The 24,799-nt window shown below is 41.5% G+C and overlaps 2 protein-coding genes across 2 annotated transcripts; both read left to right on the top strand.

The window, feature by feature from the left end:
* Positions 1–390: 390 nt before the first annotated feature.
* On the top strand, positions 391–2,338 carry LOC124225666 (olfactory receptor 7G3-like). Its single transcript, XM_046638301.1, has 2 exons — positions 391–1,347; positions 2,330–2,338. Exons 1-2 carry the CDS (start codon positions 391–393, stop codon positions 2,336–2,338), a joined length of 966 nt encoding a protein of 321 aa, XP_046494257.1.
* A 9,326-nt stretch (positions 2,339–11,664) lies between these two features.
* On the top strand, positions 11,665–23,470 carry ZNF317 (zinc finger protein 317). Its single transcript, XM_046638190.1, has 7 exons — positions 11,665–12,170; positions 16,548–16,670; positions 17,225–17,364; positions 17,835–17,961; positions 18,382–18,477; positions 19,578–19,660; positions 20,468–23,470. The coding sequence occupies exons 2-7, from the start codon at positions 16,640–16,642 to the stop codon at positions 21,785–21,787; spliced, it is 1,797 nt and encodes a 598-aa protein (XP_046494146.1). The 5' UTR covers positions 11,665–12,170; positions 16,548–16,639; the 3' UTR covers positions 21,788–23,470.
* Positions 23,471–24,799: the final 1,329 nt, after the last annotated feature.

Below are 24,799 nucleotides of genomic sequence, written 5' to 3'. Positions count from 1 at the left end.
TACAATTACAAGCAGATTCAGATAGTATAAAGTTAACTACAGAGTTAAGCTTCTCTGAGAAAATGAAGTCATCTAACCAGGCTTGATGCTTTATGAAGAAACTATTAGAATTTAATCCTAGATTTAAAAATGGCATGCAGGCATAATAGCTCTTAAAAAAAAAATTGTGTTCATTTTTTAATTTCAGCATTAGAAAAATGTATGTTACATAGAAGTCACCCAAAAATTACTTGGGGAAGGAAGGAATGAGAAGAGGAACTGGAATAGAAGACTTATTTAAATATTACAGAACTGAAGGCATAGATGAAAGATTTCTGTCAAACAAGTGATGTCTGTGTGTCTGTTTTATTGTCACTCACGTCTCTACTTTCCAGCAGACTCATCAACAACATGGAATCAGGAAACCAGACAAGTGTGCCAGAATTCCTCCTCCTTGGTCTCTCAGAAGATCCAGAACTACAGCCCCTTCTCTTTGGGCTGTTCCTGACCATGTACTTGGTCACTGTGCTTGGAAACCTGCTTATCATCCTAGCTGTCAGCTCTGCCTCTCACCTCCACACACCCATGTATTTCTTCCTCTCCCAACTCTCCTTGGTCGACATCTCTTTCACTTCCACTATAGTCCCCAAGATGCTGGTGAACATACAGACAGAGAACAAAGCCATCACCTACACAGGCTGCCTCACTCAGGTATATTTTTTTATGGTTTTTATATGTATGGACAATTTACTTCTGACTGTGATGGCTTATGACCACTATGTGGCCATCTGCCACCCTCTGTATTACACAGTCATCATGAACCTCCCCCTCTGTGGCCTCCTGATTCTTCTCTCTTTGTTCATTAGCATTATGAATGCCTTGCTCCACACTCTGATGGCGTTCCATCTGTCCTTCTGCACAGACTTGAAAATTCCCCACTTCTTCTGCGAACTCGCTGAGATCCTCAAACTCGCCTGTTCTGATACTCTTATCAATAACATCCTGGTGTATTTAGTGACTAGCTTGTTGGGTGTTGGTCCCCTCTCAGGGATAATTTTCTCTTATACTCGAATTGTCTCCTCCATCCTGAGAATCCCATCAACTGGTGGAAAGTATAAAGCCTTTTCCACCTGTGGGTCTCATCTGTCTGTTGTTTCCTTGTTCTATGGGACTTGTGTTGGTGTCTACCTTAGTTCTGCAGCTAATTTCTCCTCCAGGAGGAGGGCAGTGGCCTCAGTGATGTACACTGTGGTCACTTCCATGATGAACCCCTTCATCTACAGCCTGAGGAACAGGGACATTAAGGGGGCCTTGAGGAAACTCATCTCTGGAACATTTTCCTTTTCATGGTTCTGTCATCTGCCTTGGGTATGGGCTTCTAGAATGACTCAAAGGGAATAAAATACTGAGTATGACAGAAATCCTGACTCTTCCATCATTCAATTCTCCTAGCAAAGTGGTAATCACTTTTAAGTCAAATAAATTTGTATTAAATCCTTCTGTCCTGTGTTTTACTACCTATCATTTATCAATTAACTCTCTGAGTTTAGTTTGGCATCTGTAAGATGGGCAGAGTAACATTACACACTTAACAGCAATATTGGGAACACATCTCACATATTGGGATATAGAAGAAAATTTAATAAATTATGTATCTGCAGAAATTTGTCTTATTAAGCGCTAGTAAAATTAAATGAATAATTATTGGGTATTAAGAAAAGTCAGGTATATCACAATAAAGCTGGGCGAAAAATATTAATTATTGAGAGTGCAACCCATGTGTTAGTAAACTTGCAGTGAACATTCATTGACTTTCACATTAATATATTGATAAACCAATCTTCATTTTGCCCTCTCCCCTTCGACTCATCTTCATTTTCCTCTTTATTTTGTCCTCATTTCTGCTAGATTCTATACAGGGAAATATGTTTGAATAAAGTCAATCAAGATTTCTTATTTAATCCATGAGTTATACACAACCACATTTCTTAATGTCCAAATATATGAAGGATATTTGTTCATGATTTTGTTACTGGTTTCTAGTATCGTTGCATTGTGGCCAGAGAACACAATCTGCAAAATTTTAATTCTTTGAAATTTATTAAGACTTGCCTTATGCAACACTTGTGTTCAAACTTAGTACATGGTCTGTTTGTGCTGAAAGATAAATGTGTGTTTCACAATAATTGAATGCATTTTCTAAATGTGCCTAATAGGTCAAGTTTGTTAGTCATGTTCAAATCTTATTTTGACTGATATTTCTTTTTTGCCTTCTTGTTTTATCAATCATGGAGTGATATATGTTAAAATTACCCAGTGTGATTTTGAATTTCTCTGTTTCTGCTTGTAGTTCAAGTGATGGGCTTTTCAGTACACATTCAGAATTTTTATACCTTCCTAATGCATTTAATCTTTTATCTTTATGAAACTGTCTTTGTTTTCACTGAGTGTGATTTTCCATTAAAGTCTACTTTGTCTGATAGTATGCACTGTAGTTACAAATGCTCTTTCTGGGCCTCCCAGGTGATGGGAAACCTGGCTGCAATCCATACCATGATTGGTTTGCTTCCAGGTCTCCTCTATTCTTAAAAGACTTTCCTTTGGGGTGCTAGCTCAAAGAAGGGAGTCCCTGACTCTCACTCTTCACTCCTGAGCCTGCAGACACTTGAAGCTCACATTGGTCCCTCAGCTGCCTCTTCTAGTCTACCTCAGCAGAAAATAAAACCAGCCCTCATATTTGGCTCATGTCTCTGGAGCCCTATCCTCTTCTGGTCTCTGATAAATAAATGAAAAGCAATAGGAAATATTGGAGTATAGGAGGAAGCCATTTGGTTTAAAACTAATTTGGCCTGATCTTGTTTATTTCCAAAAGGACCTGATGTGGCCTGTTGAACATGTATTGTGCACTTGCTTTAAACATTTACTATGTCCCAAAGACAAGAATGATTCCCTTAAAGACGGGGATGTAGCTTCACCCCATATTGGCATTTTCTTAAGGATAAGTATCTCTTCTTGGTAACTAAGGATTAATTACTGACCTGCTGTGCTTACCTTGTGACCACTGACCTGCTGACCACCAACCTGCTATGCCAGCTAATCATCTCATGACAGTAGTAAAAGAGATATTCCTGTCATACGTGATATATGCTCTTTGTTCCAAGACAGTATATAACCACTCTATACACCCTACTTCTTTGGTGCTCTTCCTTCAGGCAATAGTCCTCAAACCTTGCTCGTAATAAACTCTCCCAAGATTTTTTTTTAAAGATTGGCACCTGAGCTAACATCTGTTGCCAATCTACTTCTTTTTTCTTTTTCCTCTTCTTCTTCTTCCCAAAGCCCCCCAGTACCTAGTTGTATATTCTAGTTGTAGGTTCTTCTGGTTGTGCTATGTGTGACACCACCTCAGCATGGCTTGATGAGCATTGCCATGTCTATGCTGAACTGGCAAAACCCTGGGCCACCAAAGTGGAGCACGTGAACTTAACCACTCAGCCATGGGGCTGTCCCCTCCCCAGTTTTGATTTACAGATTGATTATGGATTATTTGCATCAATATCTCCATGCAGTGATTTCTTTTCTTTTCTTGTCTCTCCCAGGTTTTTTTCCCCAGGTTTATTGATATCTAATTGACATATAACACTGTGTAAGTTTAAGGTGTACAATTTGTTGATCTGATACATTTATATATTGCAAAATGACCATCACCAGAGTGTTGGCTAACACCTTCATCACGTTACATAATCACCATTTCTTTTTTTGTGGTAAGAACATTTAAGATCTACTCTCTTAGCAACTTTCAAGTAAATAATACAGTATTATTAACTACAGTCACCATACTGTACATTAGATCCCCAGAACTTATTCATATTCTAACTGGAAGTTTGTACTCTCTGACCAACATCTCAATTTCCCCCACTCCCCAACCCCTAAAAACCACTATTCTACCCTCTCTTTCTATGGGTTCAGCCTTGTTAGATTCCAGTGCAGTGATTTCTTACTAGTATTTAGATCTTCGGTGCTTTTAAGATATATACACACATATATATTTTTTTCTGCTGAGGAAGATTAGCCCTGAGCTAACATCTGTGCTAATCTTCCTCCACTTTATATGTGGGTTACTGCCACAGCATGGCTGATGAGTGGTGTAGGTCTGTGCCCAGGATCCAAACCCTCAAACATAGGCTGCCAGAGTACAGTGTGCAAACTTAACCACTACACCATGGGGCTGGCCCCCCAAAGATATATTTTTTTTAATGAACACTACACGCAGACTTTTAGTTGTCTTCAGCTGTAGGCTTGGTCCAAATTTCCCAACCTACAATTACCAGCAGCAGAAGTCCTGAATACAAATCATTAAATGAAGGCTATCTTAGTTTTGAAGCTAAATTTCTGTACCAACTAAGCCGACTTCATGGAGGGAACAGTCTTTTCAAGCAGAAGTACCTATCTTCTGAGGTGTGTTCTCTGTGTTTTCTGAGAGCGTGGTGGGGAGAATGCTTGTATGAACCCAGGGCTGCTTTGTTGTCTCTGTGGTATAATAAAAAATATTTGGTCTTTGTCCCCAGTTCCTGGCACAGAATGCCAAAACTCTTGGAATCTCCTGAGTAATAAGAGTGTCTTTGGTATGCTAATGAGATAACTCTTGACTGAGTGGTTCCTGGATAGCCTCAGGGATGGTTCCAGAAAGACCAAACAGTGATTAGAGGGTTGGAAGTTTTAGCCTCAACCTCCGACCTCCCTGGAGAAGTGTTGGAGGTTGAACTAATTATCAATGACCAATGATTTAATCAATCATGCCTATGTAATGAAGCCTCCATAAAAACCTAAAAGGATGAGGTTTGGAGTGCTTCCTGCTTGGTGAACAAGAACGTGTCAATGTGCCAGGAGGGCGATGCACCCCATACTCCACGGGGTCAGAAGCTGCTGTGTTCAGGACCCTCTGACCCCACCGTATGTATCTCTTCACCTGGCTGTTCATTCATATTCTTTAATATCCTTTGAAATAAAGCAGTAATCTAGTAAGTAACCTGTTTTCCTGAGTTCTGTGAACTACTCTAGCAAATTAATTGACCCTAAGGGAAGGGGTCAAGGGAACCTACTATTTATAGCCAAGTCAGAAGCACAAGTGACTTGCAATGGCATCTGCAGTGGGGAGAGGGGCAGTCTTGTGGGACTGAACCCTTAACCTGTGGGATCTGACCTTATGTCCAGGTAGATAGTGTCAGAATTGAGTTAAATTGTAGGACATCCCTCTGATGTCCAGAGAGTCTGAGAATTATTTAGTGTGGGGGAAATTCCCTTCCAAACACATACACATTTGGTGGCCAGAGGTATGAGAAGTGAAGTATTGAGTGTAGTGAGAGATTAAAGGAGAAACAGAGGAGAAAGTGAGTTTTTTTCTTTAGACCCACAAAGCCTAAAATATTTACTATATGATCCATATGGAAAAAGATTGCCCCCTGCTCTTTCCTGGTTCTCAGCTAAAGTCTGAGGGCTTTCCTTCTGAGTTTTTATAATTTTATTGACAAACTTTATATAAAAATCCTAAAAGGCTGAGCTGCTGTGTTTCAAGTAAAAGATAACGAACAGACAAATGAACAATGATAGGTAACTCCAAGGGAAAATCAAGAGACACTTAAAAATCCTTAGATCCTGCTTGTTTTCTGCATCTCAGAAGGAATTCGGGTTTTCAGACATTGTTGCTCAGCATCTAAAGTCCTGGTTCTCAAAGGAGACGTGGGTAGCAATTTTTCCACCCAACCCTCTGCAGCACCTCCATCCCCCCTGCCTATCCCCCACCCACACCCGTCGGCACTAATCACACTTGCAGCCTAACAACTCTTTGCTGTGGGAGGCTGTCCTGTGCATTGAGATGTTTAGCTGCAGCCCTGGCTTCCACCACTAGATCCCAGTAGCACCCCACCCAAACTGAGTTGTTACTCCCAAAACTATCTCCAAGTATTGCCAAATCATTCCCCATTAAGAATGACTGCTCAAAACATATATATTTTTTAAATGAAGACAAGTAAGGTATCTTAGAGTAAACTAGTCATTTATATGCATGGTTCAAATACTAATATATAAAGGAGAGAGACAATATTGAACTTTACCTGTGCTGCTAGAAAACCCCGACAGTTAATCCCCCCACTTCCCACCCTTTCACATTCTGGAAACCCCTTACTGCAATGAGCCTCAGAGCCTCCCTTCCTCATATGACTTGGATAAGACTCGCTGATGACCCCCCTGATTACCTCTGATAAGGCTAGACACACACTCTACAAATTCCCATTTTTTTTCCCCCGAAGGTTTCTAACTTTCTATACATGGTCTTAATTGTGTATTTACAGCTTTTCATTTCCCCCTTTGCCCATGTCTCTCTCTAGGGATATCCCAAGAAGCAGAGGACTCTACAAACTTCATAATCACTATCGTCACAGCAATGATGTGGGTGCCACACCACTTAATTTCCCAGTGCTTATACTTGCACTTCTTCCCATGCTATCACCAATGATAACTTGAGTAATTGTGATGCTACTATTTGCCATGCATTATCCACCCCAACTTCCCTCTCTGAGCTCCTCAAATATCTCAGACTCCTATTGTGAGAGTCCCTTTCTTGGGACCAATTCTGGTACCCTTTATTGTATCCATCAAGTCCAAAAAGGGTTCAGATGACACATTCAATTTAGAATAACTTGAGTAGAGTTTAACAAGGCGGTATTTTCAAAAGTATGGCCAGGGTTTAGGGAAATCAGAAAGAGTAGTGTAGGGGCCGGCCCGGTGGTACAGCGGTTAAGTCCCCACGTTTCACTTCAGCGGCCCGGGGTTCGCCAGTTCAGATTTCATGTGTGGACACGGCACCGCAGGACAAGCTATGCTGTGGTAGGCATCCTACATATAAAGTAGAGGAGGATGGGCACAGATGTTAGCTCAGGGCCAGTCTTCCTCAGCAAAAAGAGGAGGATTGGTGGCTGATGTTAGCTCAGAGCTAATCTTCCTCAAAAACAAAAAAAACAGTAGAGTAGTACTCTATGGTTATTAAGAGAAGGCTGCATTACAGGGGTAGACACCTTGGTTTGAGGGATGCAGTCAGTCCTCATGACCTGTAGGGTGGGTGACTGGGGGTTAAATATCTGAATCTCATTCTTCTTCCCTCTGATCTTTTGTTAATCCTCCCCCTTGGCCCAACCCAATAGGAAGCTAGAAGGCAATTTACTGGAGAGATGAAGGAGGCTAGGACCAGAGAGGTAACAGTGTAGATGGTGAGAAGTGGGCTGATTCTGGATCTATTTTTAAAGTAGACCATCAATATTTGCTAAGGTATGGGGTGTGAGAGAAATAAAGCAGTCAAGAATGTCTCCAAGGTTTTTTGACTTAAATTGGCAAGAGTTGCCATTTTCTGAGAGGAGGAAACTGAAGCCTAGGGCGTGGGAGTGAGAATGGAGCTGGGTTTTAATTTTTCATTGAACTATAATATATATTCAGAAAAGGAGGGGCCAGCCAGCTGGTGCAGCGGTTAAGTTTGCACGCTCCACTTTGGTGGCCCGGGGTTCACCGGTTCGGATGCCAGGTGCGGACATGGCACCGCTTGGCAAGCCATGCTGTGGTAGGCGTCCCACATATAAAGTAGAGGAAGATGGGCATGGATGTTAGCTCAGGGCCATTCTTCCTCAGCCAAAAGAGGAGGATTGGCAGCAGATGTTATCTCAGGGCTAATCTTAGTCCAACAAAAAAAAAAGAAAGAAAAGGATACATATAATTTGATGAGTTTTCACAAACTGGTCACACCCACATTATCAGCATCCATCTAGATCATCCAGGAAGTCTTCTTGCCCGCTGAGTAATGACCATCCCGATATCCAATAGTACTGATTATTTTGCCTGTTTTGTACTTTGTGTATCAATGGAATTGTATGCTATGCCCTCACTCCTGTCTAGATTGTAATCAACTCACTAGGTTTGTGATATTCATCCAGAATGTACATATAATGGCAGTTCATTCATTCTCAGTGTGTGAACATGCTACAATTTACTTATTCATTCCACTGTTAATGAATGGGTGCTTGGATAGTTTCCAAACTTTGGCTACTAATAATATTGCTTCAGTGAATATTTTTGAGGGGTGGAATTTCTGAGTTATAGGATATGCATATGGGCAGCTATAGTAGATTCTGCCAGTTTTCCAATGTAACTATAACAAATTACTCTCCCACCAGCATGTGTAAGTTCTGCTTCCTCCATATCCTCACTAACACTTGGTATTTTCAGTATTTCACTAAGCCATTCTGTCCCAGTGGCATCTCATTGTGGTTTAAATGAGGATTTAATTAGCATTTCCCTAATGAAGTAGAGAACATTTTCGTATGTTTCTCGGCCATTTGGATATCCCGTTTTGTGATGTGTCCAGAGTTTTTGTGGGGGAGGTATTTTTAAATTGAGTTGTCTGTCTTTGTCTTATTGAGTGATAAAGTTCTTACATATTCTAAACATGAATTATTTTCTAGATATATATATGTGTTTCTTCCAGTTCATGAGTTGGCTTTTCACTATCAATGATGTCTTTTTACGAGCAGTTCTTAATTTTAATGGATTCCAGTTCATCAAATCTTTCTTCTCTTTTATCTCTAATTTAAGAAATCTCTCCTTACCGAAAGCCATGAAGTCATGTTCTTATCTATAGATTTTGTATTTTGCCTTTCACATTTAAATCTGCAATCATTCTGGAATGATTTTTGTATGTAGTATGAGATAGAGATCAATTTTAAGTTTTTCCATGTAATATCCAACGGACTCAGCTTTATTGAAAAGACTAGGGGCCAGCCCGGTGACGCAGCGACCAAGTGTGCACGTTCCGCTTTGGCAGCCTGGGGTTTGCCGGTTCGGATCCCGGGTGTAGACACAGCACGGTGTGGCAAGCCATGCTGTGGTAGGAGTCCCACACATAAAGTAGAGGAAGATGGGTACAATGTTAGCTCAGGGCCAGTCTTCCTCAGGAAAAAGAGGAGAATTGGCAGATGTTAGCTAATCTTCCTGGGGGAAAAAAAGAGAAAAGACTATCTTTGCCCCCCTGCAGTCATCCTGTCATACATTAGCTGGCCCCGTGTACATGGTTCTGCCCTCTTGCATTGGTCAATTTTCTACTCTTGCCCCAATCCCAAAGGAGAGAAGTTTGATTCTACTTACATAAAATTCAACAGTCAGCACTCTTCTAGGATATGTAGAGGAGGAAAACAAATCTTTCCTTCTACCCTTCTAAGTTCTTGACTGGGGCTCTGTAACAAAAGAGATTAACAAGATAAAAGCATACAAATTTATTTAAGTTTTATGCAGCACTGGAGACTTTATGAGGAAACAAAGACACAAAAATTTGTTAAACCTCAGCATTTTTATGCTAGGTTTGAAGAAGAGTGGAAAGTCATGGAAAAGGCGATAAGACAAAAGGATGTGAGCTAAGGATAGATAACTGAGGGAAATTTAGCAATCCTGTTTATTTGGATTCCTTCCCACGTCACTCTATCTTTGGAGATAAGAATACTCCTTTCCACTGGTGTAAGGAGGACACCTATCACTTAAGGGTCTCATGACCTGCTTCAGAGGAAGGTTAGAGACTTCTTCCTGAACCTGCCATTCCTCAAATTCCTTCAGCTTAAAATATCCAATATGCCAACATACCATATTTTAAGGTAGTTGTGTTCTGAACCCCGTCAGATGTTACAGTTAAGTCACGACAGGATTTCCTTTGGAGGATGAGAGAATATAGTGACCAGGAGGACCATGAAGGGGGCTTCTGGTTACTGATCATTTTTTTTTAAAACCTGGATAGTAATTGCATAGATGTGTGCACTTTGTGGACATTTTTATGATTTGCGCATAGGTGTGTTCACTTTAAATATTGATCTGTGGGCTTTCAGTATGGGTGTTTTACTTCAACAAATAACTTTTTAAAAAACAAATAAAAGTCCACTTTCACTCTCTCTTTCCAGTTTCTCTAGGCAGCGTGAAAGACGGGCTAAAAGTCATTTACAAGGGCGGGGGATATCAACTCAGCTATATTTTATCTCCTCACAATAATTATATCTTTATATAGAAACAGGATGTGCATGAGGTTTTTCCAACCTTCTGGGGTATTGTTTACCTTAATAATGCTTCCTACTGTTTGGGGAGCATTGCAGAAATTCCCTATTCTCAATTTTGAAGCGTTGAATCCCCTTCATTTCATCCCGTCAATTAATGCTTCTAGTGAGTTTACCAGGATTCAGCATTGATAAAACAAGCTCCAACCCTGACTTAGCACTGTTTTCTAATTTTAACTACCCAATTTGTTTGTTTGTTTGTTTTTGGTGAGGAAGATTAGCCCTGAGCTAACTTCTGCCAATCCTCCTCTTTTTTTTTGCTGAGGAAGACTGGCCCTGAGCTAATATCCGTGCCCATCTTCCTGTACTTTATATGTGGGACACCTACCACAGCATGGCGTTCCAAGTGGTGCCATGTCCGCACCCAGGATCCAAATCAGTGAACCCCAGCCGCTGAAGCGGAACGTGGGCACTTAACTGCTGCGCCACCGGAGGGGCCCCCCAGTTTCTATTTTCACGCCCCCAGATCCTGCCTGAATTTTAACTGAATCTTTTTTCTTTCTTCCTCCTTTGTGCTAGCTCCAGATCTTGAAGATCCTCCCCCCCCCCCCCACCCCTTCCCTCTCTGGAGTTTCTCCAGCCTGGACCTGAGGCACCCCTGAGGCCACAGATCTTTCCATCTTTGCTCACCTCTCTGCAGTAGGTTTGTTCTGCCCGCTTCTTGTCCCTGCTGCGCAGTAATCAGTTACTTGCTTCCCCACTTGAGTCTTGGCAACAGTTTTAGGAGATGGCTTATTTATACAAAAGGAGAAACAGGCTGTAGCAATTTATTGGAGACGCCTACCTTGGTGGAGTCGGGCTTAGAGCTCACGTTACAAGGTGGGCGTGGATGTCTCTTGTGCTCCTGCATGCTCACCTCGCCCAGGTAAACGCCCTCACCTTGACGCTGGGCCTCCTAACTTTCTGGCTCACGTATTGTAAAAGAAGGACCACAAAATGCTAACTTCGACTTTTCTGGGTCCTGCCGTGAACTTTCTTGGCTCTGTAACAAGAAAAAACATTTCTGGCAGAATGATCAGGTTCTGGGTTGACGGTCAAGGACTGAACATTCCCTGATTCATCGATGGGACAAAAAGTTTGAGGGTGTTACCAAGGTTTACAGTGGACAAGTGGAAAAATGGGATTACTATTATTTGAGGTTGAGAAGGTGGAGTCTGGCGTTTGATTTGTGCCATTTTAAAGAGTTTATAAAACATCCTAGTGAGGAGAGAATATCTCATTCCATCTGGAATTCAGGGTAGAGGTGTGCGGCTGTGGACGGAAATTTGAGTCAAGTGTGTAAATAGAACTTAAACCGGCGAGATTCGCTGCCACCACAGAATGACTTTAAGACGAAAAGAGGCCTGAGAACTAAGTCCTGGGCCATTGGAAAAATTAAAAGTTGGGGAAACGCGCTCGAACGTCAGATTTCACCTGGGCACCGCCGCCATACCGCTCCAAGCTTTGAGAACTACATTTCCCAGAAGCCTTCGCAATCCCGTTTCCGAGTTATAGGCAGCCTGTGCAGTCCCGCGAGACTTAGAAGGCGGAAGTGAAGCGGAAGCCATTACTCAGGGGAGGCTATTGCCGCTGTACACATGGGCTGAGGAGAGGTCTGCAGTGGCTTCTTCCGAGCTGTTGGGGACCCTTCGGTTTCCCGCGGCAGAGCGGACTTTCTGTATGAACTTCTCGTTCATTGGGCGGCAGCTTCCGTGACCTCCGCTCCTCCCGGTGCTAACCTCAGTCGTGTAAGCCCCGCTTGCCTCGGTTAACCCTTTCCCCCCCGTCTTCCTGAGGACCGGAGAGGCCCAGAAGGCGGGGACGGGGACCTGGGACCGGGAAGCAAGGCGGCCAGGCGGGGAGTTTTAGACCCTCTGATCAGGGATGTGAAACGCTGATGACGCGAGGATTGAAATTTAGGACCGCTGTGTTTAGCGACGAGGGGGAGGCACTGATGATCTGGTAAAAAAAAAAAAAAAAAAAAAAAACCCTCAGACTCCTTGGGGTGGGGACGGAAAAGCCCGGCTGACGTGAGTTCAGGACATTATAGTGGGTCAGCAATTGGAGACGGCAAAGGTAAACTTCGTTTTGCTTTTTGGTCAATTTCGTCACATTAATAGAGGCACTCTGGTTTTCTTTCTGTTCGCAGTTGTGTCGAATGCCTTTTGTATTTAAACTTTTCGATGCACTCATCTTTTTTTATATACCTTAGTTGACTTTCGTGTAAATAGCTTATAACTAGATTTAGAAATTCACTGCAACGTTGTTATGTAACTTGAGTTAGTCCACTAATGTTTACTGTGATTACTAATATTTTGTAATATTTTGCATTGATTTTTACCATCATATTTGGTGCTTTCTGTTTATCCTTTTCCTTTCAAATATTTTTATTGGGATATAGGACATATTTGCAAAAAAAGGTCAACAGTAAATTGGAAATCCACAAACTAGGCCAAGAAAGAAAAGGTTATGAAACCTTAGAAACCTGTATGCTCCTTTTTTTTTTTTTTTTTTTTTTGAGGAAGATTAGCCCTGACCTAACTTCTGCCAATCCTCCTCTTTTTGCTGAGGCAGACTGGCCCTGAGCTAACATCCGTACCCATCTTCCTCTACTTTATACGTGGGACCCCTACCACAGCATGGCCTGCCAAGCAGTGCCATGTCTGCACCTGGGATCCAACTGGAGAACCCGGTTGCTGAAGCAGAACGCGCAAACTTAACCATTGTGCCACCGGGCCAGCCCTTTAAGTATTATGACTTATTTGACGTGAGAATTATTTAGGACATTTTCTTTTAATTTACATTCCTGTGACATTTTTCTGGTTATCCTTTGCTGACTTCATTGCAGTGTGTTCAGAGATTCACACCATTTCCTGAGACGTATATTGTGCCTGATGTGGTTGGATTTTATAGTTAGGAAACACTGTTTCATCCTGTTCAGTCTTTGTATAGTTACATCCCCATGACATACTCATTTTATAACTGGAAATTTGTATCTTTGGACCATCTTCACCATTTTGCCCCTCCCACTACCACACACACACCTTAGGCAGCCACCAGTCTGTTCTCTGTGTCTATGAGCTTGTTTGTTTTTTTTTGGCTCTACACATAAGTGAGAACATATGATATTTATCTTTTTGTCTCTGTGACTTATTTCACTTATTATAATGCCTCAGAGTCCATCCATGTTGTCACAAATGGCAAGATTTCATTCTTTTTTGTGGCTGAATAATATTCCATTGTGTGTATCTATGTACCGCATTTTCTTTATCCATTCATCAGTTGATGGACACCTGGGTTGTTTCCATGTCTTGGCTGATGTAAATAACACCACAGTGAACTTGGAGTGCATATATCTTTTCAAATTAATCTTTTTGTTTTCTTCAGATATATACCCAGAAGTGAAATTGTTGGATCATATGGCAGTTTAGTTTTTATTTTTTTTTTTAAAGATTTTATTTTTTACCTTTTTCTCCCCAAAGCTCCCCAGTACATAGTTGTATATTCTTCGTTGTGAGTCCTAGTTGTGGCATGTGGGACGCTGCCTCAGCGTGGTTTGATGAGTAGTGCCATGTCCGTGCCCAGGATTCGAACCAACAAAACACTGGGCCGCCTGCAGCGGAGCGCGCGAACTTAACCACTCAGCCACGGGGCCAGCCCCTCGGTTTTTAATTTTTTAAGGAACCTCCATATTGTTTTCCATAGTGGCTGCACCGATGTACATTCCCACCAACAGTGCACAAGGATACCGTTTTCTCTACAGCTTGCCAACACTTGTTACTTCTTGTCTTTTTGATAGTTTCTAACATATGTGAGTGGATATCTCATTGTTATTTTGCTTTGCATTTCCCTGATGATTAGTACTGTTGAGCATCTCTTAATGTACCTATTGGCCATCTATATGTCTTCTTTGACACAGTGTCTTAGATCCTCTGCCAATTTTTAAATCAGATTGTTTGTTATTTTGCTATTGTGTTGTATGAGTTTGTTATATACTTTGGATATTACCACATATCAGATATATGATTTGCAAATGTTTTCTTCCATTCAGTAGGTTGCCTTTTCATTTCATTGAGGGTTTCCTTTGCTGTGGAGAAGGTTTTAGTTTGTTGTGGTCCCACTTGTTTATTTTTCCTTTTAGTGCCTTGACTTTTAGTGTCAAATCCAAAAAATCATTGCCAAGACTGATGTCAGGGAGCTAACCTGCTATGTTTTCTTCTGGGAGTTTTATGATATCAGGTCTTACGTTCAAGTCTTTAATCCATTTTGAGTTACTTTTTGTGTTTAGAGTAAGATAGTGGTTCACTTTCATTCTTTCGCGTGTGGCTGTCCAGTTTTCCAACATTGTTTATTGAAGAGACTGTCTTTCCCCTGTTGTATATTTGTATTCTTTGTCATACATTAATCAACTGTATATGCCTGGGTTTATTTCTGGACTCTCAGTTCTGTTCCATCAATCTATGTGTCTGTTTTTATGCCAACCTATTCATTTTTCTAATGATGTTATTTGATGACTAGAGATTTTTAATTTTGGTGGAGTCTAATTTATTTTTTTGTTTGTTTAATTCTATTTGTGTCTGGTCTTTTTTTTTAAAGATTTTATTTTTTTCCATTTTCTCCCCAAAGCCCCCAGTACATAGTTGTATATTCTTAGTTGTGGGTCCTTCTAGTTGTGGCATGTGGGATGCCACCTCAGCGTGGCTCAATGAGCGGTGCCATGTCCATGCCCAGGATTCGAACTGCCGAAACACTGGGCCGCCTGCAGCGGAGCACACAAACTTAACGACTCGACCATGGGGCCACACCCTGTGTCCAGTCTTACAATTCTGTTGTGTACTCTAGGTCATGAAAAAAGTCACTTTGTATTTTATTTTCTGGTGTCTGATTCATCTCAAAAAGGTTTTTAAATTTCAAATTAATTTTTGTGTATGCTGTGATAATAGAGATCAAAGTGTCTTTTTTTCTATTGAGTTCTTTTGACACCATTTATTAAAAAGACTGCTTTCCCTATTGAATTGCTTTGTTCCCTTATTGAAGATCATTTGACTGTGCATCTGTAGGTCTGTTTCTAACTCTGTTCTGTTCCATTGACTTATTTGTTTATACTTATTCGAATACTTGTTCATGACTATGGTAAAGTTAGTAGATATGAATTCTCTGTTTTTCTTTCTTAACTTTGTTCTGGCTCTTTTAGATCTTTTGCATTTTGATACAATTTTAGATTTGGTTTTCAATTTCTAGAAAACAGCTTGGTGGGGTTTTGATACAGACTGTGTTGTATCTGCAGATGAATTTGGAGAGTGACTAGCTTAATATTATCGACCCTTGCAGTTCATGGAAATAATATTCCTCCCCACTTGTTTAGGTCTTTAATTTCTTTCAGCAGTGTTTTACAGTTTTTATTGTCAAGGTCTTATAGTACAGCTTTTGACTTATTTCAAGGTGTTTTATGTATTTTCTGCTATCATAAATGGAGTTATTTTTTTTGTTTCATTTTCTAGTTCTTTGTTGAGTGTACATTATTTCAGTTGTGGTTACTATGAAATGAAAGTAAGGCTGTTTCCTGAAAGTAAGGTTAATAGTAAGACAGTTGATTCAGAAAAACTTTTACATGGTTTGGGAGGTTGAAAGATTGGATTGCTTAGTGTGCTGTTAGTTAGTGTAGATGCTCGTTTAAGGTTAGTGTCTTTGAGTTTCAGAAGCTTCCAGTGTGACTGACTTGTGTGTAGGCCGGTCCCAAGTACCTTCATTGAGGAGGCAGGTGGTTGGAATCATCTAGATCTGGTCTTTTGCTCATTAGGGGTGATACTAGGCAGAAGGTAAGGGAATTTGGACAAATTGTAGAAGTGATGGATTGTGATGAATCTTAGCTGGATAGGTGTTGTAGTGAGAAGAGATACAAGATGATGGAAGCATGGATGGTCTGGAACTATAAAGTGGGAGAGTTAACGTGTGAAGAATGTTGTGTAGGAAGTTTTGTCCCCAGAGCAGATTTCTGAATCATTGTGAAGTGAAGCTGATTCTGATGATGACAAGGCCTGGTCTTTTGGCCTCTGGATACGTGTGTTGGTGTAGAGTGTGGGGTCAAAGAGCATTGGAGACTGGAGTATGTGGTCTTAGATGGGCCATCCTCATGGATACTAGGATCATTGTCTTCAAGTTGAAAAGCAGAACAGAAGTCTGGGACCAGAATGTTTAATAAGTCAGGGAGTTTAACAGAGTTTTTCTTGGTGACCGACTTGGGAGAGTGAATCTGAATCTTACTTGAGGCAGGTCAGGGATCTCCACCACATTTCCTGGAGGCTTTACCTAAGTAAGATAAAGGCCCAAGATCAGATGGAACTTGCTGCTTAAAAGAGAAGATACTGGAAAACAAAAGTCAGAATTGTCTTGTGAGTAGGAGAGAGAGAAAGCCTTTGACTATGCCTAGTAGTCTTTTCTCATTTATTATAGATGCCTGCTCGAAGACTTCCATGACGGCAAGAGAGTAGCTTCCTACTGCCAGTGCCCTGTTGTTAAGGCAAATTTACTATCATTCTCACGGGATGGCAGCTCTTGATCTGTCTCCCACATGTGGTAAGTTCTTGGGTTGATGAATGCCCTCAGAAATCAAGCTTAAGTGGCCTGCCAGTTCACTGAGGTGTCAAGGGTGTGCGCAGCCAGAGGGAGGACTGCCAGGGGTGTTGGATGAACTGAAAAGCAGTGGATGGGAACTCCTGGGAGCCCCTCAGGTGACTGTATCTGATTCAGGGTTTTTGTGAGTTTGGGTAGGGGAGGGAGTGTGTGTATTTGGTGTGTAAGAAAAGACACAAGTAATGGGTAACCCTGCACTGTCCTATTTATTTAATAAATGTAAGCAGATTAACAGCTTTACTTGTTGGAGCTTTAATTACTTAACTCATAAGTTGAAGAAATGTATCATGTTCTTTATGGATGTGTAAGCCCTGCACCCTTTTTCCTGTCCTTAAGTGAAACAGGGATATTCTGGCTTGTTACAAAACATTGTGTGTGTGTCTGTGTCTGTGTCTGTGTGTATTGATTTAGGATGTGCACTGCATGCTCGTAGTGTGAGCATGCTGATTTGTGAGTGTCAGGCAGGCTTTAATCTTCATGGATCCTGTCTTCTCTAGCTCTGTCCACCCAAGACCCTGCCTGTCTCCAAGAGTCAGAAATTCCTCTTCCTTCAAAAGATCGTTCCTGTCCCCAGGGTGTGGACCTGTTTGCTTGCAATGGCCTGGAGCCGCATATGCCAACCAGTGTTGGTTCCCAGGTACACCAAGATCTCAGAGCCTCTGAGGGTGGGAGAGGTACTTCCCTAGGATGCCCCGAATATCACATGTTAGAATTGTTTTAGATCTTCATTCAGGCTGATTGATGCCTGATCAGGGCAGAAGAGAAAGAGCCAAAGAATGTTACAAGGCTGTCCTGGTTTCATGATTGTTAGGGGAAATGACTTAATGTGCCAGATGTTTCTCTTATAATATCACTTAGAGTGCTCAGCCCAGACCAGAAGTGGAGAGAGTTTTGGTCCCATGTCACAGTTGCATTTGACAAGGAGATGAGGTGCAATCACATCATAGGTTAGAGTCTGAAGACTGACTTCTAGAGTAAATGGTGGGACCCCAGAACTCCATCTGAAAATGCTGTGTTTAAAGTCTCTCATGCTGAGTCCTGAGCCTCAGCCATCTGTGAACACATAAGCTGGTTTCTCACTGACCTCAAATGTGTGTGGTGTTTCAGGAATCAGTGACTTTCCAGGATGTTGCTGTGGACTTTACTGAGAAGGAGTGGCCCTTGCTGGATTCTTCTCAGAGAAAACTGTACAAAGATGTAATGTTGGAGAACTATAGCAACCTCGCCTCAGTGGGTAAGGCTGGCATCATCTATTCATTCATGTCAGATGTTTTTGAGTACTTCCTGTGACCCAGAAACTGGGAATTTGGAACACAATTGTGAACAAGTTGACCTGGTGCCCACCCTCATGGTATATCCCCATGACCTGTCCATTGCGTTGACCATGGAAGTTAAATGTGTCTGAGCTTGAGCATAGATTTCTGAGTTAAGTCCTCATTCCTCTAAACAGCAAAATGTGTGGGTATTTGTGTTTTTGTGTTTTATGAAAGCCTTTCACTGTGTTCCTTAGAAATTTGGCACCATCATTTTGCTGCTCCTACGTCAGACTGGTCCATCTTCCGAGCACTGAAGACCAAAGCACTGACCCCAGTCTATGGGAAGGGGGTGTCTTCTGCACACTCCTCCCTTAGCATGTGTTTTTCTCCATGAGTAGGGTGTCAGGTGGGCAAACCCAGCCTCATCTCCCACTTGGAGCAAGAAGAGGAGCTGAGGACAGAGGAGAGAGGACTTCACCGAGGCTCTTGTCCCGGTAAGCACCAGGCACATGCGAGTGTTTCTGAATATCTCTGTCTAGTGATTGGGGTGGAGGGAGATCCATTAGGAAATGTCACCAGGGAAATTTGAAAATTCGTTCTCTTTCACTGCCCCTTCATTCTCTCACAAGTCCTTTGGTCTCGATGTCCCTTCATCTTTACCTATAGTTAATGTCAATTACCGCACATAGTTACAAAATTTTGTGCGTGTGTGATGAGAATTTTTAAGGTTTACTCTCAGCAACTTTCAAATACGCAGTACAATGTTATTAACTATAGCCATCAGGCTGTACTTTATATCCCTAGGACTTATTTATTTTATAACTGGAAGTTTCTACCTTTTGACCCCCTTCACCAATTTCACCCACCCTCCACACTCCCCCACCTCTGACAACCATCAGTCTGTTCTCTGTATCTGTGAGCTTGGTTTTGCTTTGTTTTTTTTAAGATTCCACATATAAGTGAGATCATTCAGTACTTGTCTTTCTCTGTCTGACTTATTGCACTTAGCATAGTATGCCCTCAAGTTCCATCCATTTTGTCAGAAATGACAGGATGTCCTTCTTTTTTACGGCTGAATAATATTCCATTCTTTATATATACCACATTTTCTTTTTCCATTTATCTTTCAAAGGACACTTATGTTGTTTCCATATCTTGGCTACTGTAAATAATGCTACCAGGAACGTGAGGGTGCAGATATCTTTTTGAGTTACTGTTTTTGTTTTCTTGGGATAAATACCCAGAAGTGGAATTGGTAGGCTTCATCTTTAAATGTCACATGTCCACATGGTCTCTTTCTCCCATTTCTCTGTACTTAACATTCCTGATCATATTCCTTCTGTCATTATCAACGTCAGTCTTTGAAAAATTACTTCTTAGTGAATTAACTTAAATATCCAACCCTGTCATTGCCAAGGGTAAATTTTTTACAGTCAAATTTTTCAGTCATTTTTACTCATGTTTGTGTTCTTTTCTTTCACATCAGCTTTCCTTCTTTAGGGTTAATATTTGCAAAGAAATCCACCTGTCTTTGTCACCATCATCTCACCATTTTCTTTTTCCAGCAAGTTAGTAGTTTCTCAATTTGTTTCAGATTGGGAGACTCCATCTAAAACCAAATGGACAATTCTTGTGGAAGATATTTTTGGGAAGGAAACAACCAATGGTGTGACAATGGTAAGATTTCCTTGGGTTAATTCTGGATCTTCCATATTGGGAGAAGACTCAGATAGGCTAAGTTAGAGAAGCAGCTCAAGAACCAGGTGAGCGATGTCTTCAAGAGGAAGTAGTGTCAGAGACTCTTAAGTGTTACTAATTTGGGAGATAGTCCTAAAGCTAGCCCCAAACTTCCCCACTTAGAGTTCCAGTGAGTAAATATTTGTGTAACTATGTCTCAGATATTGAGTGTTGGGGCTCAGTTCACATTTAAATGGTTAACAAAGTGTAGGCATACCTCATTTTATTGCACTTTGCAGATACTGTGTGAAGGGCAAGACCCTCCACCACCAAAAAGATTACAACTCACTGGAGGTTCAGGTGATGGTTAGCATTTTTAGCAATATAGTATGTTTACATTAAGGTATGTACATTGTTTTATTTAGATATAATGCTATTGCATACTTAATAGACTACAGTATAGTGTAAACATAACTTTTATATGTACTGGGAAACCAAAAAATTCATGTGAATTGCTTTATTGCAATATTTGCTTTATTGTGGTTGTCTGGAACCGTACCTACAGTATCTCTGGGGTAAATATATGTAAAAAGTTTTGTGAAAGAAGTTATACACGTGGGAGCCTTAGGGGCTAGCATTCACCTGTTCTACTTCATAGAGCCAAAATGGGGCAGGAACAGTACTTTTGCACTGCAAATTATAACACCAAAATTTGTGCTTCAATTTGTGTCAGTTTATTTGGGGATAACATAGGAGTGTAATCAATATGAGAAATGCCTTAGTTAGCACTCATCTCTTAATCAACAGGATAGAACTCATCTTGGAGAGAAATCCACTGGATATGCTCACCTGTTTGAAGTCTTCACCATGAGTGCTCATCTTACTCAGCCGATGGGGAGACACACTGTTAAGAGGCCCTATCACCGCCGGGACTGTGGGGTAGCTCTCAAGAACAGGTCACATCTAACTCAACATGTGAGCATTTACAATGGGAGAAAAATGCATGAATGTCATCAGTGCCAAAAAGCCTTCACCACGAGTGCTTCCCTTACCCGGCACAGGAGAATACACACAGGGGAGAAACCCTATGAATGCAGTGCTTGTGGGAAAGCTTTCAATGATCCCTCAGCCCTTAGGAGTCATGCGAGAACTCACCTCACAGAGAAGCCCTTTGACTGCGGTCAGTGTGGAAACGCATTCCGAACCCTATCTTCTCTGAAGATACACATGAGAGTTCACACTGGGGAGAGACCTTACAAGTGTGATGAGTGTGGGAAGGCGTATGGCAGGAGCTGCCACCTCATTGCACACAAACGAACACATACTGGAGAGAGACCCTATGAATGCGTCGACTGTGGGAAAGCTTTTCAGCATCCCTCACATCTCAAAGAGCATGTCAGGAATCACACTGGAGAGAAACCCTATGAATGCACACAGTGTGGAAAAGCCTTCAGATGGAAGTCTAACTTTAATTTGCACAAGAAGAACCACATGGTAGAGAAAACATACGAATGTAAAGAATGTGGGAAATCCTTTGGTGATCTCTTATCGCGGAGAAAACACATGAGAATTCATATTGTAAAGAAACCCGTTGAATGTAGACAGTGTGGGAAAGCGTTCAGAAACCAGTCTATCCTTAAGACACATATGAATTCTCACACTGGAGAGAAACCGTATGGGTGCGATCTCTGTGGAAAAGCTTTCAGCGCAAGCTCAAACCTAACCGCACACAGGAAAATACACACTCAAGAGAGACGCTATGAATGTGCTGCCTGTGGGAAAGTCTTTGGTGATTATTTATCCCGGAGGAGGCATATGAGCATTCATCTTGTAAAGAAACGTGTTGAATGTAGACAGTGTGGGAAAGCATTCAGAAACCAGTCAACCCTTAAGACACACATGAGAAGTCACACAGGAGAGAAGCCGTATGAGTGTGATCATTGTGGGAAAGCCTTCAGCATAGGCTCAAACCTTAATGTGCACAGGAGGATACACACTGGGGAGAAACCCTATGAATGCCTGGCCTGTGGGAAAGCCTTCAGTGATCATTCGTCCCTGCGGAGTCATGTGAAAACTCACCGGGGAGAGAAGCTGTTTGCATCATCCGTGTGGAAAAGGCTCCAGTGACACATCTTTAAGAGAAGCGCAAGAGCTCAGACTGAGAGGAAACCTCATAGGTGTCAGGAAGGCAAGAGAGCCTTGATGAACTTATCTTATTGGGCACAAAATAATACATGTAAATTGGGAGAAATCCAGTTTGTGTAATGAGTTGGAAAGATTTGAGTTTTTTTCTCATCACTTTGGAGATTCGTGAGAGCTCATCCTGGGGAAGAAGATGTCTATGTGGTGTGGAGAAGCTGTCATTATACATTCAGCTCTTGAAAAACATGAGAACTTGAGAGAAACTCTAGCCTAGTATTTAATGTCGAAATGGCTTTGACACTGTGTCTCATATTCTGGACACGTGAGTAAGCACAGTAGGGAGAATCTCTAAATTCACTGACTGGGCAAACCTTTTCTGCTCTCACACTGTCTTCCTTGTGAGAGAAATCATACTAAAGAGAAAAATCTATAAAAGTAAGAATGGGGGAAAGTCTGTAACAGGGGCTGGCAAACTATGGCCAGCTGTCTGGTTTTTTTTTTTTACAGCTTGCAAGCTAAGAGTAGTTGTTAAATTTTCAAAGAAGACAACTGTGTGACAGACACCATGTAAGTGGTCCACAAAGCCTAAAATTACTATCTGGTCCTTAACAGAAAAACTTGGCCAAACTTTGGTCTTCAGCAGCATTTCTCACCTGGGGGTGATTTTGGTCCCCAGGGGACGTTTGGCACTGTCTGGAGATGTTTTTGGTTGTTGTAACTGGGGCAATGCTACTGGCATATAGTTGGAAGACATCAGGGATGCTGCTAAATATCCTACAATGCACAGGAGCCCACCACAACAAAGAATCATGTGCCCCAAAATGTTAGTCTTGCTGAGGTTGAGAAACCGTGGCCTACAGCAATCCCTCAAGTTTTGAAAGGTGTGAGTACTCACACTAGGAGAAATTAAAACTTCAAAAATATAATCTGTGTAATTCTTTCAGGCAACACATGAGAACCCACACCGCAGACGGTCCATATGTAGGACAGTTTCAGCCATTGCCCCCTCAGTTGTGCATGGGAGAATTCACTTCTCGATGGGGTTTTCTAGTAAATGTGATGCTCCTCTAAATAACCCTTATGCCTCATCACAAAAGGTTTGTATATAGTATTTTTACCATACCTTCATTCTTGATATATATTCATTTCCTTTTGGATAACTTCCTTGGCAACACACTGTTTAGAATGTGTTTTGTACTGTGTAATGTGGGTATTTTTAGTACCTATTTGTTACGAATATCTAATTCAAATGCGTTGTGATCAGAGCATGATGTCTTCATCAGATGGATTCTTTGGAATGTTTTTGGCCTCCTGTCCAGCCAAGGGTGGCATGCACTTCTGGTTCCTTCCCCAATATCTCTTCTTCCATATCAAGAAAATCCAAGTTTTGTCAGATTAGTAAGGTGTGCTGCTTTTTAAAACCTTTTACAAGTTTTCTTGCAGCCTGTGCAGTCCATGTCCCACAGCCTGACCATTTGACAAATAAGCAGATGTCATTGTATGGGCTATGAGAATGCTCTTGAAAAAGGGTTATTCTTACCTGGATTCGTTTGGTTTTTTTCTTTCTTTTTTTCTAGATTGGCACCTGAGCTAACAACTGTTGCCTATCTTTTGGGGTTTTTTTCTGCTTTTTCTCCCCAAATCCCCCCAGTACATATTTCTATATTTTAGTTGTGGGTCCTTCTGGTTGTGGCATGTGGGACACTGCCTCAACGTGCCCTGACAAGCAGTGTCATGTCCTCACCCAGGATCCAAACCAATAAAACCCAGGGCTGCCGAAGTGGAATGTGCAAACTTAACCACTCGGCCATGGGGCCGGCCCCTATTTTTTCTTTTTTGCTCTTCCCCCTACATCTCACCTTGCAAGGAGATTCAGCACTTAGTGTTAAAAGATCAATCTTGTGACGAAGAGGATACAAGCCACAGGCTAAGGAGGATACTGCAGAAAAATCGCAATGATCCTGGCCCCCACAGTGGCTTATTGGAGTGTCTGCACTAGCCCTGGATTTCTTATTTCCAGACTTCCTATAACATGAGAAAAAATAAAACTATTGGTTTAAGCTGCTTTGAGTATTTCATTGTTTATCTGTTTACTAATTGTTTTATTGGTGGTGGGGCCGTTTTGCTATACCCAGCTGGTTGCTGTCTGTAACCCATGCACTTGTCATTAGTGAGGTCTTATAACTGCTACATGTGTGAGTATCATCTGCTTATAGTTTCAGTTGTTGGATATGGGTTTTTAAATTGTGTAAACCAAGTTTTTAAATTGTATTTCAAATCTCTGATGTACTTAAACGTTTAAACACTTATTTTCTTGGCTTGAATTGAAAGAAGTATATTAGTTTTCACAAAAGCCCTAAGAAGCGGGTACCACCAGTGTCTCCCTTTTACATATGGAGAATTGAAGACTGAGGCAAGTTTAGGTTACTTGTGTGAAATTAACCTATTAACAAGTAGTTGTGCTTGCGTCTGAGTCCATCCTTTTATGTCAGGCCCAGTTCTATGTCCTGAGTCTAGTGGTGAATCAGGATTTTTGCCCTCCTGGTGCTTACATTCTACTTGGAGGTGAGGCACCTGATAAACAAATGGGTAAATACTGTATATCAGATGATGGTCAGTGCAATGGGGGAAAGTTAACTGAGGTGATGATAGGGAATATGGGGGTTCAGCAGAGCTATTGGATGAATCAGAAAAGCCTTTCGTTTAAGGGGACATTTGAACAGAGATGCAAATGAACTGCAAGCATGCGCCATATTGTAATCGGGGGAATAGCAGCCTCAGCAGTCTGAAGGTCATGAAAAAGAATTGTGTTTGGGGCAGCCATGCAGTAGCAAATGGGTTGGTGTGACTCAAGTGGAGCAATCTTGGAAGTTGCAGTTAATGATGAAATCAGAGCTGTAACAGGGTCTTGATCCTGGGAGTGTCTTGTGGGTTAAATGGAAGGACATTGCCTTTCACGTTCAGTGTGGTAGGAAGTCATTGGAGAGTTTTCAACAC

The sequence above is a fragment of the Equus quagga genome, chromosome 14 (assembly GCF_021613505.1).
Source record: "Equus quagga isolate Etosha38 chromosome 14, UCLA_HA_Equagga_1.0, whole genome shotgun sequence".
NCBI classification, from domain to species: Eukaryota; Metazoa; Chordata; class Mammalia; order Perissodactyla; family Equidae; genus Equus; species Equus quagga.
Note: the sequence above shows the minus strand (reverse complement) of the source record. Positions and strands in the feature narration are given on the sequence as shown.

What these genes read in the sequence shown, in the direction of transcription:
- LOC124225666 (XM_046638301.1), top strand. Translation starts at nt 391, where the DNA reads ATGGAATCAGGAAACCAGACAAGTGTGCCAGAATTCCTCCTCCTTGGT.
- ZNF317 (XM_046638190.1), top strand. Translation starts at nt 16,640, where the DNA reads ATGGCAGCTCTTGATCTGTCTCCCACATGTG. An exon ending in TGATCTGTCTCCCACATGTG is followed by an intron (nt 16,671 to 17,224) that starts GTAAGTTCTTGG and finishes TGTCTTCTCTAG; the next exon opens with CTCTGTCCACCCAAGACCCT. An exon ending in CAACCAGTGTTGGTTCCCAG is followed by an intron (nt 17,365 to 17,834) that starts GTACACCAAGAT and finishes GTGGTGTTTCAG; the next exon opens with GAATCAGTGACTTTCCAGGA.